The following is a 15,208-nucleotide window of genomic DNA, read 5'->3' as shown; positions in this document are numbered from 1 at the left end:
CAAAAAAAGTTCGAATTTTCTTCCTGAAACATGTAACTTTGTAGCCTTTAGTGAAGGGAATGCACTTCTCACAAAAAGAAAGATACTTTATATGAGAATCAGTTAAGTTTTTAAATGCTGGCTAAAAGCTCTGACAAGTTATTATATCTACCTTTACAAGCTCATTTTTATTCAAAGTTAAGTAGCACACTTTAATAAATACAAATAAAAAAATATTCCTGAATTTAGTATTTCCCCCTTATTTCTGTACCGTACCCATCTACTAAATCAGAACATTCTTACATAGGTACCCAGTACCTAGCCCCTAGCCACCTGTTCTCAGGGTAACCATCTACAAAATCAGAACATTCGTACCTACGTACCCAGTCCTCTTCCTTACCCTAACTTACTAAATCAGAACATTCGTACATACAATACATAGGTATCCAGTACCCACCTATCAAATACTCTCAGCTGGATCTCCTGTCCCCCCTATAGGATAGTGTCTTACAGGACGTGAAACTGTTCAAGGAGGAAGAAGATGAAGTATTTGGACCCTTACCCATTGCCTCTAGTTCACAACCGGAGAAAAAGAAGCGGAAAGGTAAATAAATTAAACAGCCTTTTTTTTTACTTTTTTAATTTACTCTGGTAACATATCCATTGATTGCTGCATATTTGAAATAGAGTCTCAATGGTCCTCATAACTCAATTATCCTATACCTAGTTCCTTGATTGTACAGTACAATGAAGGTACCTTTCTGGAATAGACCCTGTTTTGATAATTGAATACCTATCTTAATTATTTTTCAGTTGTTGAACATGAAAAAATCTACCTGGATAATTTACCTTGCTCAGAAACCTATGAGAGGAGTTACATGCATCGCAGTCCAATTACCCATGTTGTAGTCACAAAGTAAGTTTTTCTTTTCTTTTATAAGTGTGAACTCAAGATGTTATGGTTTTATAAGATTTTATTTCATTTTATTATTTTTTGAAAAATTCTCTTTTTAATCTCCTTTAGCTCTGTTGATTTGTCCACAGAATAATGAGTGCATCCCACACACAAGCATTTGATTGGTGTCAAATTGGTCACCCATCCATTTACACACCATGCTCAAATGCAGTACATTGTTAGACACCATAAACCCACAGAGCACATTCATTCAGGTACTGACTGTCCATTTATTTTATCTGTGTTTTCAAACAGGACAGACTTTGTCATAACTGCTAGTAATGATGGTCACATCAAATTCTGGAAGAAACAGGAAGAGGGGATTGAGTTTGTCAAACACTTCCGCAGTCACCTTGGAGTTATTCACAGCATCTGTACAAACTACAATGGAACACTGCTGTGCACAGTAGCTTCTGATAAAGCTATGAAAGTGTTTGATGTCATTAATTTTGGTAAGAGTTCCTTGTGCCCTATTGTAAGAGATGTAAGATTACCCATATTCTTCTAAGATTTGTAAATCACTGTTTCCATGCTAATAATGATATTTAATAAAAGTTTCCATTTTCCAAGTCTTTGATAATTTATTATTTATTAATGCCTTGTTTGTCTCTTCTGTTTCTCAGATATGATCAACATGATCAAACTAGACTTCACACCTCTCACTGTGGAATGTATTCACTATCTGGGTGATGCCATACCTACTGCTGCTGTCTCTGATCAGGACTCTAGCCGTGTTCACATTTATGATTGTAAGGGGAATGGTACTCCTCTTCATGTCCTGGACAGGTTACACACAAAACCAGTTGTGCTGATAAAGGTGAGGGTTCACAGAAAACATCCCAGTCAGTCTAGTTATCTTGTAGGACAGCCGGTCTGCCTTGTAAGCGGCGCGCTAGATTGCGGGTTCGATTCTATCATAATGGATAGATAAGGCTCCTTTTGTTTTTTTGTTTTTTTTTTTTTTTTTTTTTTTTTTGATGTGTGCCCTGAATAGCACAAATTCGAGGCCGAATAGCAGCCAAACCGTACGTTTCTCGATCTTCCGCCCAAGGACACTTTTGGTCTAAATTTTATAAAAAACCTCTCTCCAAAATCTGAGCCACTTCATCCTGATAAAATTAAACTTAAAAAAAAAAAAACTTTTGACCTACATAAATGCCAAATCATATTAATTTCTGTCAAGCCTCGGCTTAGATTCTTAGAACATATTTAATCTAAAAATTAAATTGAACCTCCACAAAATTTGAGCTAGGTACATACTGTGGAAGAAACTCTATCTAATTGTTAGAACACTGCTGTGCACAGTAGCTTCTGATAAAGCTATGAAAGTGTTTGATGTCATTAATTTTGGTAAGAGTTCCTTGTGCCCTATTGTTGTAAGATATGTAAGATTACCCATATTCTTCTAAGATTTGTAAATCACTGTTTCCATGCTAACAATGATATTTAATAAAAGTTTCCAAGTCTTTGATAATTTATTATTTATTAATGCTTTGTTTGTCTCTTCTGTTTCTCAGATATGATCAACATGATCAAACTAGACTTCACACCTCTCACTGTGGAATGCATTCACTATCTGGGTGATGCCATACCTACTGCTGCTGTCTCTGATCAGGACTCTAGTCATGTTCACATTTATGATTGTAAGGGGAATGGTACTCCTCTTCATGTCCTGGACAGGTTACACACAAAACCAGTTGTGTTGATAAAGGTGAGGGTTCATAGAAAACATATTTTTCAGCAAAGACACTGTGTTAATTACTTTTGAGTTTTTCTTTTTTTTTTTTTTATGTGTGCCCTGAATAGCGCAAATTCAAGGCCAAATAGCAGCCAAACCGTACGTTTCTCGATCTTCCGCCCAAGGACACTTTTGGTCTAAATTTTATAAAGAACCTCTCTGCAAAATTTGAGCCACTTCATCCTGATAAAATTAAACTTAAAAAAAAAAAAAAACTTTTGACCTACATAAATGCCGAATCATATTTCTGTCGAGCCTCGGCTTAGATTCTTAGAACATATTTGATCTAAAAATTAAATTGAACCTCCACAAAATTTGAGCTAGGTACATACCGTGGAAGAAACTCTATTTGATTGTATTTACACATCAGATAGCTCTTAGAATTTCTGAATGTTTGGAAAAATAAAGGGGCGTCTAATGTAATTAATTTCATGTTTATTTAAATAAAATAAATTGTACAGAACAAAATGAAATGTTACAAAATATTTTCTCAACTTGGTGTTTATTCATTAGAATTACAACATGGTAAAAATACCTAACTCTACAAAGTACTAATCTAGAATTAGCTTCATAGAACTTAGTAATAATAAAAACTAATGGGAATAATCGAATATTGAAATACATAATATAGGTAAGTATCATTGTAAAAGAATTAAACTCCAAAATAGCACAACAAAACCCTCTGCAGTCGATATTTTGACAAATGGTAAATATGATGTTTTTTTCTAAACCATGTGAATAATAAAAACTAATGGGAATAATCGAATATTGAAATACATAATATAGGTAAGTATCATTGTAAAAGAATTAAACTCCAAAATAGCAAAACAAAACCCTCTGCAGTCGATATTTTGACAAATGGTAAATATGATGTTTTTTTCTAAACTATGTGTGATAAGATTGTATTTTTTTTTCCTTTCAGTTCAACCCCATTTATCAAGTGGTGGTGTCGGTAGACAAAGCTGGTATTCTAGAGTACTGGAGTGGCTACAAGCAAGAGTTCAAATTTCCCAAGTGCGTCCATTTTGAATCCAAATTGGACACTGACCTGTTCGAGTTCGCCAAGAATAAAACCTATCCATCTGGGCTAAGTTTTTCTCCTGATGGGAACAAGTTTGTCACAATATCCATGGACCGGAAGGTAAAATTTTGAATCTACTGAAAAGGTGCAAGTACATTGTAGACTTTTTCGCTAGACTTCGTCAGACCACTCTCTACGAATTTGGTAGACTACGTAGATTTTTTTTTTTTTTTTGCGACATCAAGTCTAGCGAAAAAGTCTACTGTGTGTGTTTAGAAAGATCCACCTCGAAATGGTAATAGTCAATGATTCTGTTAAGGTGTATATCTTTTCTTGAAACTTTAAACCATGTGTGATAAGATACTGAAATTTAGGAAGAAATGTCGTTCCCAAATAAATACACCTTGTCAAATTATATGAGTCAACTAGGACTTGAACTACCTATCTCGAGACGAGATCTAAAGTCCACTGTGCCAACATGCTAACTACTATACCACAAAGGTTGAAACAGAACTTCATTTTGGACAGAAGAAAAAACACATGGCTCCAATACTGAAGAACACAGGTTAAACAATAAACAATTAATTGATAGGAGAATCTTCAAATCCCGTTTCAGAGGGGCGAGAAAACCTGAATAGTTGACCTTCAATAATCTTTTCAACTTAAGAGGGTGCAGTTGTTGTAGGGTCCTCACACAGAGAGAAGAGATCGTGGGCAGGCATATTCCTGGTTACATCATTGAATGTGACCAGTTGCTTGGAAAATGTGTCCCAGAATGTTTCACCAGCAGGTACAGTGAACAGATTTTTGAACTTGTTATACACATGGTCAGCCTTAGCACGAACTTGGGAGGCTTTCTGAGTGAAAACCTCAGCTTCCTCTTCTGTCATAGTCCACTCAGCAATGTTACCAGTGTACCTGGGGAAATGAGTAAACAAAGAAACAATGTTTGGCGGAATAAAAAAATGGGTTATTCCTGAAAGGATTGTGCTGAACATTACTTTTTTTAGAGCTGGTAAAAAGAATGTTGTGAGGCCTACTCTATGAAGCTTGCTAGTTTGCACAAAATCTCATATTTGAGACATCCAAATTCAACACAACCAACCAGATGGATTTGCAATGTGCTAAGTAGTTTCACTAGTTTCTTACTATGGTCCCCGATACAGCATCATTTGTTCTTAGGAGTATATTAATATTTACCTCTGGAGCCTTCTGCAAGTGTCAACAATTTCTGGGTGTTTCTTCAACACAAGAGGAGTTATTGGCAGATTGATCAGATCATCTAATGCTTTCAAACATTCATCACAGTCAGCATGCTCCAAACCTATCGAGTCTTTGATGCGGAGATCAATGTCTAAAATACACACCTCAAGCTTCAGTTGAGTTTTCAGTGCCTTTTCATTTGCTTCCAATTCAGCCTGAAACCAAAAAGATTTTTTGAGTACCCATCACATACCTACCAACAGACAACTGTAACAGGAGTAGAGAATGCTCAACACTGATTTGCAAATGGTTTAGAGATATGTATGTACAGCCTTTTTCACTTAGTACCTTTAGGAGTGATATTACCCACAACTTACTTGAACTTCAGGCTGGCACTGCTCCTCAATTATTTTTGCATATTCTTCTTTCACAGGTTCACCTTCTTCTACTTTCTCTCGTATTTGTTTGAACTCATTGATTTTGTTCATCTTCCAAAGATTGATTGATTTCTCAGTTTTACAATTTTCAGGTGGAGTAAACTTGTTGATATCCAGAAGGACCAACTTTCCATCCACTGTTTTAATTCGACAAACACTTGCTTTGATGAGAGCATTTTCAGTCCCTGGAATGGGACTTTGTTCTTTGAAACCTCCTGAGTGGCTGGAAAATGTGCTGTCATTGTCATCTGGGTCAAAGGTTTTCTTTGGCTTTATTTTCCGACCGGATGTGGTTACTTTGAGAACAGGGCTTGGCTTGTGATGATAATTGGGTGTGTCAACATCCATGGCCTCTGATACACGAGGTGTAGATGTTTTAGGTTTAGGAGCTGCTTTCTTTTCAGAGCCTTCATCAATGACAAGATTGCCTGAAAAAAAAATCAAAGTTCAATTTCAATTAACCCATGACTTTGGGGGTACTAAACATCAGTTGGCACTTCAATGACCTTTATAGCAAGGGGGAAAGGTGCAGGTACTGTGTACATGAACCTAAAATAGTCAAATACCCAACCCACATATCAGAATCAAATATTTGATAATTAAAATGTCCATACCTTCATTATCACTACCAGCTTGAGACTCTGTTGCTTCTGGCTTAGGTGTACTCTCACTCGGAAGAAGGTTGGCTCGAGACTCGGGAGTTCCAAAATCACATTCTATTTCCTGCAAAGCTTCTGTGAAGAACTTCCTCTTGACACCTTTGCCATATTTATCCTTGAATTCTGTGTAAGGAAACAATTCATCTTGACGGCAAATACCTGTCTCCCGGGTACCATAGAAAAATATGTGATACTTTAGTCGGTTGGGCGTTTCATCGGCCAAACCTTCAATCCTAGCAGGCCATGGAGGGTAGCCTCTTACTTTGGCAAATACTTTGTCATTGGTTTTGAATTTCCTTTCTACAGCAGGCATGATGGACAGAAGCACAAGTAAATGTTACACAGCACTAGATGAGCCTTTAATTGTCCAACTCACAGGTAAAAGAGATCAAATTTATGACCGAATCACCAAAACAGTAGAAGAAAACTTTTATTTCAAAACTTTCCGCTTTCACAAATTTCGCACCAAAAATCTTTTGTTTACTTTTCTCATGTGAACGGGGCCTTCGGGGAGAGAAAAAAATCCCACGAACGCGTGCACGTGGGACTTTTTATTTTGTGGGATTTTCTTGTAGCAGCGGTGTCCAAATCCACTACCATTTATCTGGTCCCCATTTTTACTTTCCTTATTTCTATTTGTCCGGTCCTTAATTCACTGCGATTGGTTCACAGAGTGACGAATACTGAACGGGGCCTTCGGGGAGAGAAAAAAATCCCACGAACGCGTGCACGTGGGACTTTTTATTTTGTGGGATTTTCTTGTAGCAGCGGTATCCAAATCCACTACCATTTATCTGGTCCCCATTTTTCCTTTCCTTATTTCTATTTGTCCGGTCCTTAATTCACTGCGATTGGTTCACAGAGTGACGAATATATTGTAAAGACGTACAAAACACGCTAAACATGTTTAAAGAAACAGAGAAAATAGAGATTATTTAAATTAATTTAATAAACAGAGGCTCCATTTTATTAGACAAAAAAATGGACAAGGGACATTATTTAATATGTATCATAATAGGTATCAATGATTTTAAATATCATTTACCATAAGTGCTAAGTATAGGTTAGGTGGTCACACTCGACCGTAGGGTCCATTGGCAACGTTGGGAATAAAACCCACGATCTGTGTGAAATCTTAGTGTGATACACACTGAAATATTAAGGAGCGTGGTAGCGCTTCAATTTCTTCACCAAATCAAGAAAGTTTGATTGAGGTTATTTGTATAAATGCAAGTACTTCATGTACATAAAGCAATTAGTTTCACGAACTTTGGACTGAGGCAATATACTCGTTGTATTTCTTCTCTTGTGTCAGTTGCAGCTTTTTCAACTTCTTCGCCAGACCCTTGCTCAGCTCTTTTCCTTCCTGATCGTGAGTGGGAAGACCCTGGAAACAAAAACACACTAGCAGGCCATGGAGGGTAGCCTCTTACTTTGGCAAATACTTTGTCATTGGTTTTGAATTTCCTTTCTACAGCAGGCATGATGGACAAAAGCACAAGTAAATGTTACACAGCACTAGATGAGCCTTTAATTGTCCAACTCACCTCACAGGTAAAAGAGATCAAATTTATGACCGAATCACCAAAACAGTAGAAGAAAACTTTATTTCAAAACTTTCCGCTTTCACAAATTTCGCACCAAAAATCTTTTGTTTACTTTTCTCATGTGAACGGGGCCTTCGGGGAGAGAAAAAAATCCCACGAACGCGTGCACGTGGGACTTTTTATTTTGTGGGATTTTCTTGTAGCAGCGGTATCCAAATCCACTACCATTTATCTGGTCCCCATTTTTCCTTTCCTTATTTCTATTTGTCCGGTCCTTAATTCACTGCGATTGGTTCACAGAGTGACGAATATATTGTAAAGACGTACAAAACACGCTAAACATGTTTAAAGAAACAGAGAAAATAGAGATTATTTAAATTAATTTAATAAACAGAGGCTCCATTTTATTAGACAAAAAAATGGACAAGGGACATTATTTAATATGTATCATAATAGGTATCAATGATTTTAAATATCATTTACCATAAGTGCTAAGTATAGGTTAGGTGGTCACACTCGACCGTAGGGTCCATTGGCAATGTTGGGAATAAAACCCACGATCTGTGTGAAATCTTAGTGTGATACACACTGAAATATTAAGGAGCGTGGTAGCGCTTCAATTTCTTCACCAAATCAAGAAAGTTTGATTGAGGTTATTTGTATAAATGCAAGTACTTCATGTACATAAAGCAATTAGTTTCACGAACTTTGGACTGAGGCAATATACTCGTTGTATTTCTTCTCTTGTGTCAGTTGCAGCTTTTTCAACTTCTTCGCCAGACCCTTGCTCAGCTCTTTTCCTTCCTGATCGTGAGTGGGAAGACCCTGGAAACAAAAACACAAATGGAGGAGTTGCAATTGGGAAAATATTATTAATAAAAGGTCGATTCCTACGTAAAAAGTTGTGAAAAATTCAAATCTGAGGTCAAAACTCCGAAAAAATAATTTTAAAAGGTCGAAAATTCAATTTTCAATTGCCGATGCCGTTCTAATGAAAAAGTTCAAAGAGTTGTGACTTGTGACGTCAGATTTCACGTCAAAATGCGCAGAAACGCTTACGCACAAACAAACGAAGCGGGAGTCATGAAATCCTATATCCTATATTAGACATCCTAGGTATCATATAAAGGTAATAAGTTTTGTAGTTACCTATTTCATAACTTGTGATATAATAACACAAAGAAACTGCATTTACATTTACATATTAGTTTTAGTGCCTGTGTTCAACAAAATTATGTTACAATGATTTTCATTTATAGCACTAGGAGCGGGTTCAATTTCCGCCCGGGCAAAATTTAATTGCACGTCTAGTTAGCTTGGTTGGTAGTGCGTCTGCCTTGTAAGCGCTAGGCCGAGGGTTCGATTCCCACCCGGGGCAGATTTTATCCTGAAGGGATAAAGTTTGTATGTCGGAACGGCTGGCTTTCTCCTATCCTGTCTTCCTTCTCTCTTCGATTTCGGGATGATAAGACGTGGCCCTATACAAGCTGGCATGTACCCACCTCAGCCTGAGCCAGTTCATTATCATGATGAGGAAACTTGAGGTCGACCCCACCTGTGTGTATGTCCAACTGGGGACCCAATACAGCCGATGCCATAACAGAGCATTCGATATGCCAGCCCGGCCTTCCCTCACCCCAGGGCGAGGACCACCATGGCTCCCCGGCCTTTGATTTCTTCCACAGAGCGAAATCATTGGGTGACCGCTTTTCCGACGCTTCCTGAGAACTGAGATCACCTGAGAAGGGTAAGAAAAATTTGTTAAGGCGGTCTCTTCTTCATTCCTTATGTGCCACGTCCATTTTTATTTAAGACTATTGCACTTATAGAGAATTAGGGGTAGTGAAAGTGAATATTCCTGGGGGTGTTGGAACTGCAGATTTGGCTGGTGTTTTGACAGCTGGTTTCTCATCTTCAGAGCTTGAATCGTCATCACTGCTGGATTCTGCCTTTTTGGCAGCAGCTGGTTTAGCAGCTTGAGCTACAGGTTTGGCTGGTGTTTTAACAGCTGGTTTTTCATCTTCAGAGCTTGAATCGTCATCACTGCTGGATTCAGCCTTCTTGGCAGCAGCTGGTTTAGCAGCTTGAGCTACAGGTTTGGCTGGTGTTTTGACAGCTGGTTTCTCATCTTCAGAGCTTGAATCATCATCACTGCTGGATTCTGCCTTCTTGGCAGCAGCTGGCTCTGGTTTTTCTTCAAATTGTCAGCAGCAGATTTGAATTTCAAACTTGTAGAAGCATCATCAGATTCACTATTTTTCTCAGAGTGATGCCCATTAGTTGGTCCATTGATAATTGGTGTTGGCTTGACTTTGGGATCTACATCTGAACTCTCATCTTCACTAGAATCAGCAGCTCCTTTACCATTTAATAATGTTTTGGGCTTAGCATTTGAAGGTGGCTTAGCTGGTGTTTTGACAGCTGGTTTCTCATCTTCAGAGCTTGAATCGTCATCACTGCTGGATTCTGCCTTCTTGGCAGCAGCTGGTTTAGCAGCTTGAGCTACAGGTTTGGCTGGTGTTTTGACAGCTGGTTTTTCATCTTCAGAGCTTGAATCATCATCACTGCTGGATTCTGCCTTCTTGGCAGCACCTGGTTTAGCAGCTTGAGCTACAGGTTTGGCTGGTGCTTTAACAGCTGGTTTCTCATCTTCAGAGCTTGAATCGTCATCACTACTGGATTCAGCCTTCTTGGCAGCAGCTGGTTTAGCAGCTTGAGCTACAGGTTTGGCTGGTGTTTTAACAGCTGGTTTTTCATCTTCAGAGCTTGAATCGTCATCACTGCTGGATTCAGCCTTCTTGGCAGCAGCTGGTTCAGCAGCATGAGCTACAGGTTTGGCTGGTGCTTTAACAGCAGGTTTTTCATCTTCAGAGCTTGAATCATCATCACTGCTGGATTCAGCCTTCTTGGCAGCAGCTGGCTTAGGAGTTTGGGCTGAGGCCACGATTTCGGGGATATACTCGCTGACGCGGGTCAACACGGTGGGTGGAAGTACCTGAAAAACAGTTGAGATGAAAAAATAGTATTTATCATTAGAACTCACTTCAATCACTTGAGTCTTTCAAAAGTACTTGCAAATAGTTATCTGAACTCTACAAGTCATTGAGAAAAAGGACCTTTGTAGAGATTAAAAGGCCTGATCAAGCCCAAAATCTAATGACCAAATATCTTTAGGACCTTTAGGTTTTGAATATGTTTGCCAAATTTTATGTAAGCACTAGAACCAAAGGTCAGGTATTTTACTCACATTCAAGTCGGCCATATCCTTGTGGAATTCGGCCTCCCAGTGTTTGGGCAAGGTAGCAAATATTGAGTTATCTGTAATACTGGAGCCATGCAAAGAGTCCAACCAGTCAGACAAAGGGTCTCTGACAGCAGTGAGAAGTTTCTGTAAAGGAAATATAAATCGCCAAATTTTATGTAAGCACTAGAACCAAAGGTCAGGTATTTTACTCACATTCAAGTCGGCCATATCCTTGTGGAATTCGGCCTCCCAATGTTTGGGCAAGGTAGCAAATATTGAGTTATCTGTAATACTGGAGCCATGCAAAGAGTCCAACCAGTCAGAGAAAGGGTCTCTGACAGCAGTGAGAAGTTTCTGTAAAGGAAATATAAATCAGACATTAGAGGGAGGAATCAAGACATTTGAGTGGTGGGCTTTCAAATTGGAGTTAAACATAGCTAAGGTATGTACTTACAGGCTGACTGTGAAAACTTAGGTAGGTATATAAATTCCAACTTCAAGGCCAGTTTTAGTTAACAGATGGTAGGTAACAGCCAATATGTGATCCCAAGTTAAGAAAGTGTATTGTATTTCACATGCTACTGCCTGTGTCAAATGTTCTCAGTCTAATGAGTCTGAGTTTTCTTGGACTAAGGTAACTTCCTAGAAAAAAAAAAAAAAAAAAAATTAAAGGGAGAGGAGGGAACAGAGGCAGATAAGGTAACTTCCTAAAAAAAAAAAAAAAAAAAAATTGAAAGGTAGAGTAGGTACTAGAGTCAGAGTTCATACCTGGAAAGTTACATTCTTGATATTGTTAATGGTTCCTTCAGGTTGAGCAGAGATATCTTGCTTAGCTTCCTGTACATTGCTTAGAATATTTTTCATCATGGTCAACTTATCAGGATCTGTCACCAATTTCATTTTGCTTTCAAATGCTCCCATCACTTCCCCTATATCTTTGAGTATTTTACTTGTTTGGATTTCATTTTCCTGGACATGTTTTTCAAACAGATAGTTTTGTCTAGCTCGTTTTATAATTTTATCATCAATATCTGTTATGTTCATGGCATATGTGATGTTATAATTGAAATACTCTGATAGAATTCTTCGAAGAATATCAAATGTAATGTAGGATCTGAAAAGGTAAAAAAAGTTGAATTAATTGCAGCCTTTAAGTAGCTACAATGAAACATGGTCAATTCACATCACCTTCACATAGTGTGTAACTTTTTTTTCCCCGATCCAAATCATTGTCAGTTAACTTTAGGAAGTATTAACCCACCTATAGTCTATATCTATAGTCTTCAGCATAAACAAGGTAAGCTAATCAGCTGCATAACACAATACTTGGACGGAAGTGGGAGAAATGGAGATATATTAGAACAGTAGAGCTAGAAGAATAGACTGGAAATCGGACACGAAGATTGCATTTTTTTTTTTCTTTTTAATCGTTTGATAGAGAAAACTAACTGTAACAGCGGACGTCTCATCGTTCCAAACTGAAGAAAGGTAGACGGAAGTGGGAGAAATGGAGATATATTAGAACAGTAGAGCTAGAAGAATAGACTGGAAATCGGACACGAAGATTGCATTTTTTTTTAATCGTTTGATAGAGAAAACTAACTGTAACAGCGGACGTCTCATCGTTCCAAACTGAAGAAAGGTAGAGGACAGAATAGGAGAAAGTCAGCCGTTCCGAGAACGAACCTGATCTGTTCAGGATAAAAATCGTCCGGACGGAAACACGCGACCAACGCTTACAAAGCAGACGCGCTACTTTAGTAGTTCATTAAGTGGCGAACAGAATTTCTTTCATCATCCTTTGAACCAGTTTTTGTATCCCAAGATCCTAATTACTTACTTACCCAGCACTTAAATGGGAAGCATTGTGTCTTTAATCGCCCATCTGATGAGGGACATACTATCATACTAAGGGATGGACATGCTACGACACAGACCACATGCGTTTAATGAAGCAGTTGTTTCATTGCTACGAAACAAAAACGGCGGTAAAACACACTCATCTTTTAAAAAACTTTTTTTTTTACTTACCCTCTATATCTTCTAATCGGACACCTACGTTGGGCAGCACCTCATCTCTAAGTCTATCACACTGGTTCAGAATTTCCGTGGATTTAATCAGGCGGGCTTCCGTTCGTATATTATCCCGGAACTCCGATAGAATCGTTAGATAAGGAAGAACCAACTCCTCCAGCTGAAGAAGAGAACAAAACAAACATGTATTAGAAAAAAGAAATAAAGAAAATCTGTTTAGTCCAAAGGTAGAGATTGCCATGCAGAAACGAATGGATGGAAAATAATACTCCACTATGCTCCAAGCATTAATCCCACCCTTTAGTTTTGAACGGGGGATCACTAGGGGACAAATAATTCTGCTGGCTGTTTAACTTTGGATTTCCGTGGATTTAATCTTTTAAACTGGGTTACTGGGTCTCGAACTGGATTAAATTCCAAAGGGTGAAAAAAAAATGAATAATTCTGCTGGCTGTTTAACTTTGGATTTCCGTGGATTTAATCTTTTAAACTGGGTTACTGGGTCTCGAACTGGATTAAATTCCAGTGAAAAGGGTGAAAAAAAGTAAGCTTGTCTAATGGTTACCTTCCACTCAAGAGTCCATTATTTCTCTTTAGTTCTGGTGCAGTACACACTTCTTAAAATAAAATTATAGAAAGTAAAAAGATACATGTAACACTTGCAAAGGACTCACATTGGTGCTTTCCACTCCCGTTCCACCAAGAGGAAATCCGATGTTTTTGACATCTCCTATACATCCAAATACTGTGAGAATTTTGGTCACGTACGCTCCAATGTCTCGCAGAAGTAACTGATTCGGGGTGCCTCGTAGATAAATATTCACCTGTGAATAGAGTAAAAGGGGGAAAAGTGAATGATTTTATTCTTTATTATGTATATGTCCAAGGCGCGTTATTACAAGGAAGTGTTTAGTGACTGTCAAAGTCTTGAAAGATGAGACTTCGCTGAATTACGTAGGTGTGTGGTGGTAGATGCATATTAAATTCAACCCTATGTGTCCACTGTCCAATAATTGAAGAAATATTCAATAATCAAAAGATGTAATAAGGTCAGAGAAATATATAATTATATATTTTTAAATAAAAAACCTAGGTAGGTAGGTACCCTGTTTACATTATTTTTGGACATTAAAAAAAAAAATCGTTCAGAAAATTTAAGCCACTAGAACTTGTTATTTCATACCAACCTCAGTGGTGCAGTTGTTAACGCGTTAGACTTTGGATCTGGAGGTTGGTAGTTGGAGTTCAAGTCAAGTCATAAAATTTATCTGGGTGTAATAATCGGGGAACGATATTTGTGACAAGCATTTAAATATGCTCAACACAATTCAAAATTCCTCCTCGTTATTTCATACCTGAGATATACAATCTCGTATCGAGTCCAAAGCGGACCGAGTGTCCATGTTATCACACAGAGCGGCGTGGACATTGTTCTTGGTCTGTATGAAGCGGGTCGAGAGTTCGAGATCCGCCTGCGTCCACTTTTCAAACGAGGAAACGGTGGTGGCGGGAAATTTCAAGTTCCGAATATGATCCTTGACGTTGAGGAAGAATTCCTGTGGATAGGGAAGTGAAATGGATAATCAGTGTTACAATCCAACATATCTTGATTGATGTCTCAGTAACTTTGCGAAGGTCCATGTTGATAGAGAAAGATAAATAACTATTACACTTCACGATAGGGAAGTGAAATGGATAATCAGTGTTACAATCCAACATATCTTGATTGATGTCTCAGTAACTTTGCGAAGGTCCATGTTGATCCTCTGATACACGAGGTGTAGATGTTTTAGGTTTAGGAGCTGCTTTCTTTTCAGAGCCTTCATCAATGACAAGATTGCCTGAAAAAAATTAAAGTTCAATTTCAATTAACCCGTGACTTTGGAGTTACTAAACATCAGTTGGCACTTCAATGACCTTTATAGCAAGGGGGAAAGGTGCAGGTACTGTGTACATGAACCTAAAATAGTCAAATACCCAACCCACATATCAGAATCAAATATTTGATAATTAAAATGTCCATACCTTCATTATCACTACCAGCTTGAGACTCTGTTGCTTCTGGCTTAGGTGTACTCTCACTCGGAAGAAGGTTGGCTCGAGACTCGGGAGTTCCAAAATCACATTCTATTTCCTGCAAAGCTTCTGTGAAGAACTTCCTCTTGACACCTTTGCCATATTTATCCTTGAATTCTGTGTAAGGAAACAATTCATCTTGACGGCAAATACCTGTCTCCCGGGTACCATAGAAAAATATGTGATACTTTAGTCGGTTGGGCGTTTCATCGGCCAAACCTTCAATCCTAGCAGGCCATGGAGGGTAGCCTCTTACTTTGGCAAATACTTTGTCATTGGTTTTGAATTTCCTTTCTACAGCAGGCATGATGGACA

At 38.2% G+C, this 15,208-nt stretch overlaps 3 protein-coding genes across 3 annotated transcripts in view; 1 reads left to right on the top strand and 2 right to left on the bottom strand.

Annotated features, from left to right (window-relative positions):
- Positions 1-114: 114 nt before the first annotated feature.
- LOC103509549 (peptidylprolyl isomerase domain and WD repeat-containing protein 1-like) lies at positions 115-4,327 on the top strand. The gene is made up of 7 exons (XM_026823842.1): positions 115-120; positions 478-583; positions 793-895; positions 1,190-1,386; positions 1,558-1,751; positions 3,595-3,813; positions 4,310-4,327. The coding sequence occupies exons 1-7, from the start codon at positions 115-117 to the stop codon at positions 4,325-4,327; spliced, it is 843 nt and encodes a 280-aa protein (XP_026679643.1).
- Positions 4,139-6,435, bottom strand: LOC103509541 (hepatoma-derived growth factor-related protein 2). The gene is made up of 4 exons (XM_017444225.2): positions 5,948-6,435; positions 5,274-5,761; positions 4,894-5,111; positions 4,139-4,611 (listed from the first exon to the last, which is right to left on the bottom strand). The coding sequence occupies exons 1-4, from the start codon at positions 6,303-6,305 to the stop codon at positions 4,356-4,358; spliced, it is 1,320 nt and encodes a 439-aa protein (XP_017299714.1). The 5' UTR covers positions 6,306-6,435; the 3' UTR covers positions 4,139-4,355.
- A 2,927-nt stretch (positions 6,436-9,362) lies between these two features.
- LOC103509548 (nucleolar protein dao-5-like) overlaps positions 9,363-15,208 on the bottom strand; it is a 16,764-nt gene continuing 10,918 nt past the window's right edge. Inside the window, exons 5-6 of the mRNA XM_026823841.1 lie at positions 10,010-10,441; positions 9,363-9,704 (exon numbers count right to left, since the gene is read on the bottom strand). Coding sequence (XP_026679642.1) covers positions 9,363-9,704; positions 10,010-10,441 — 774 coding nt within the window. The remainder of the gene's footprint in view (positions 9,705-10,009; positions 10,442-15,208) is intronic.

This window comes from Diaphorina citri, unplaced genomic scaffold (genome assembly GCF_000475195.1).
Source record: "Diaphorina citri unplaced genomic scaffold, Diaci psyllid genome assembly version 1.1 scaffold509, whole genome shotgun sequence".
Classification (NCBI taxonomy): domain Eukaryota; kingdom Metazoa; phylum Arthropoda; class Insecta; order Hemiptera; family Psyllidae; genus Diaphorina; species Diaphorina citri.
This window is presented reverse-complemented; position numbering and strand designations above follow the sequence as displayed.

Bases quoted from the DNA above. Each gene is read 5' to 3' on its own strand.
- LOC103509541 (XM_017444225.2), bottom strand. From the start codon at position 6,305: ATGCCTGCTGTAGAAAGGAAATTCAAAACCAATGACAAAGTATTTGCC. The intron at 5,112-5,273 runs GTAAGTTGTGGG...TTTTGGTTTCAG, and splicing joins AGTGCCAGCCTGAAGTTCAA to GCTGAATTGGAAGCAAATGA. The intron at 4,612-4,893 runs GTAAATATTAAT...TCATTTCCCCAG, and splicing joins ACTTGCAGAAGGCTCCAGAG to GTACACTGGTAACATTGCTG.
- LOC103509549 (XM_026823842.1), top strand. The intron at 1,387-1,557 runs GTAAGAGTTCCT...TCTGTTTCTCAG, and splicing joins GTTTGATGTCATTAATTTTG to ATATGATCAACATGATCAAA. The intron at 1,752-3,594 runs GTGAGGGTTCAC...TTTTCCTTTCAG, and splicing joins AACCAGTTGTGCTGATAAAG to TTCAACCCCATTTATCAAGT.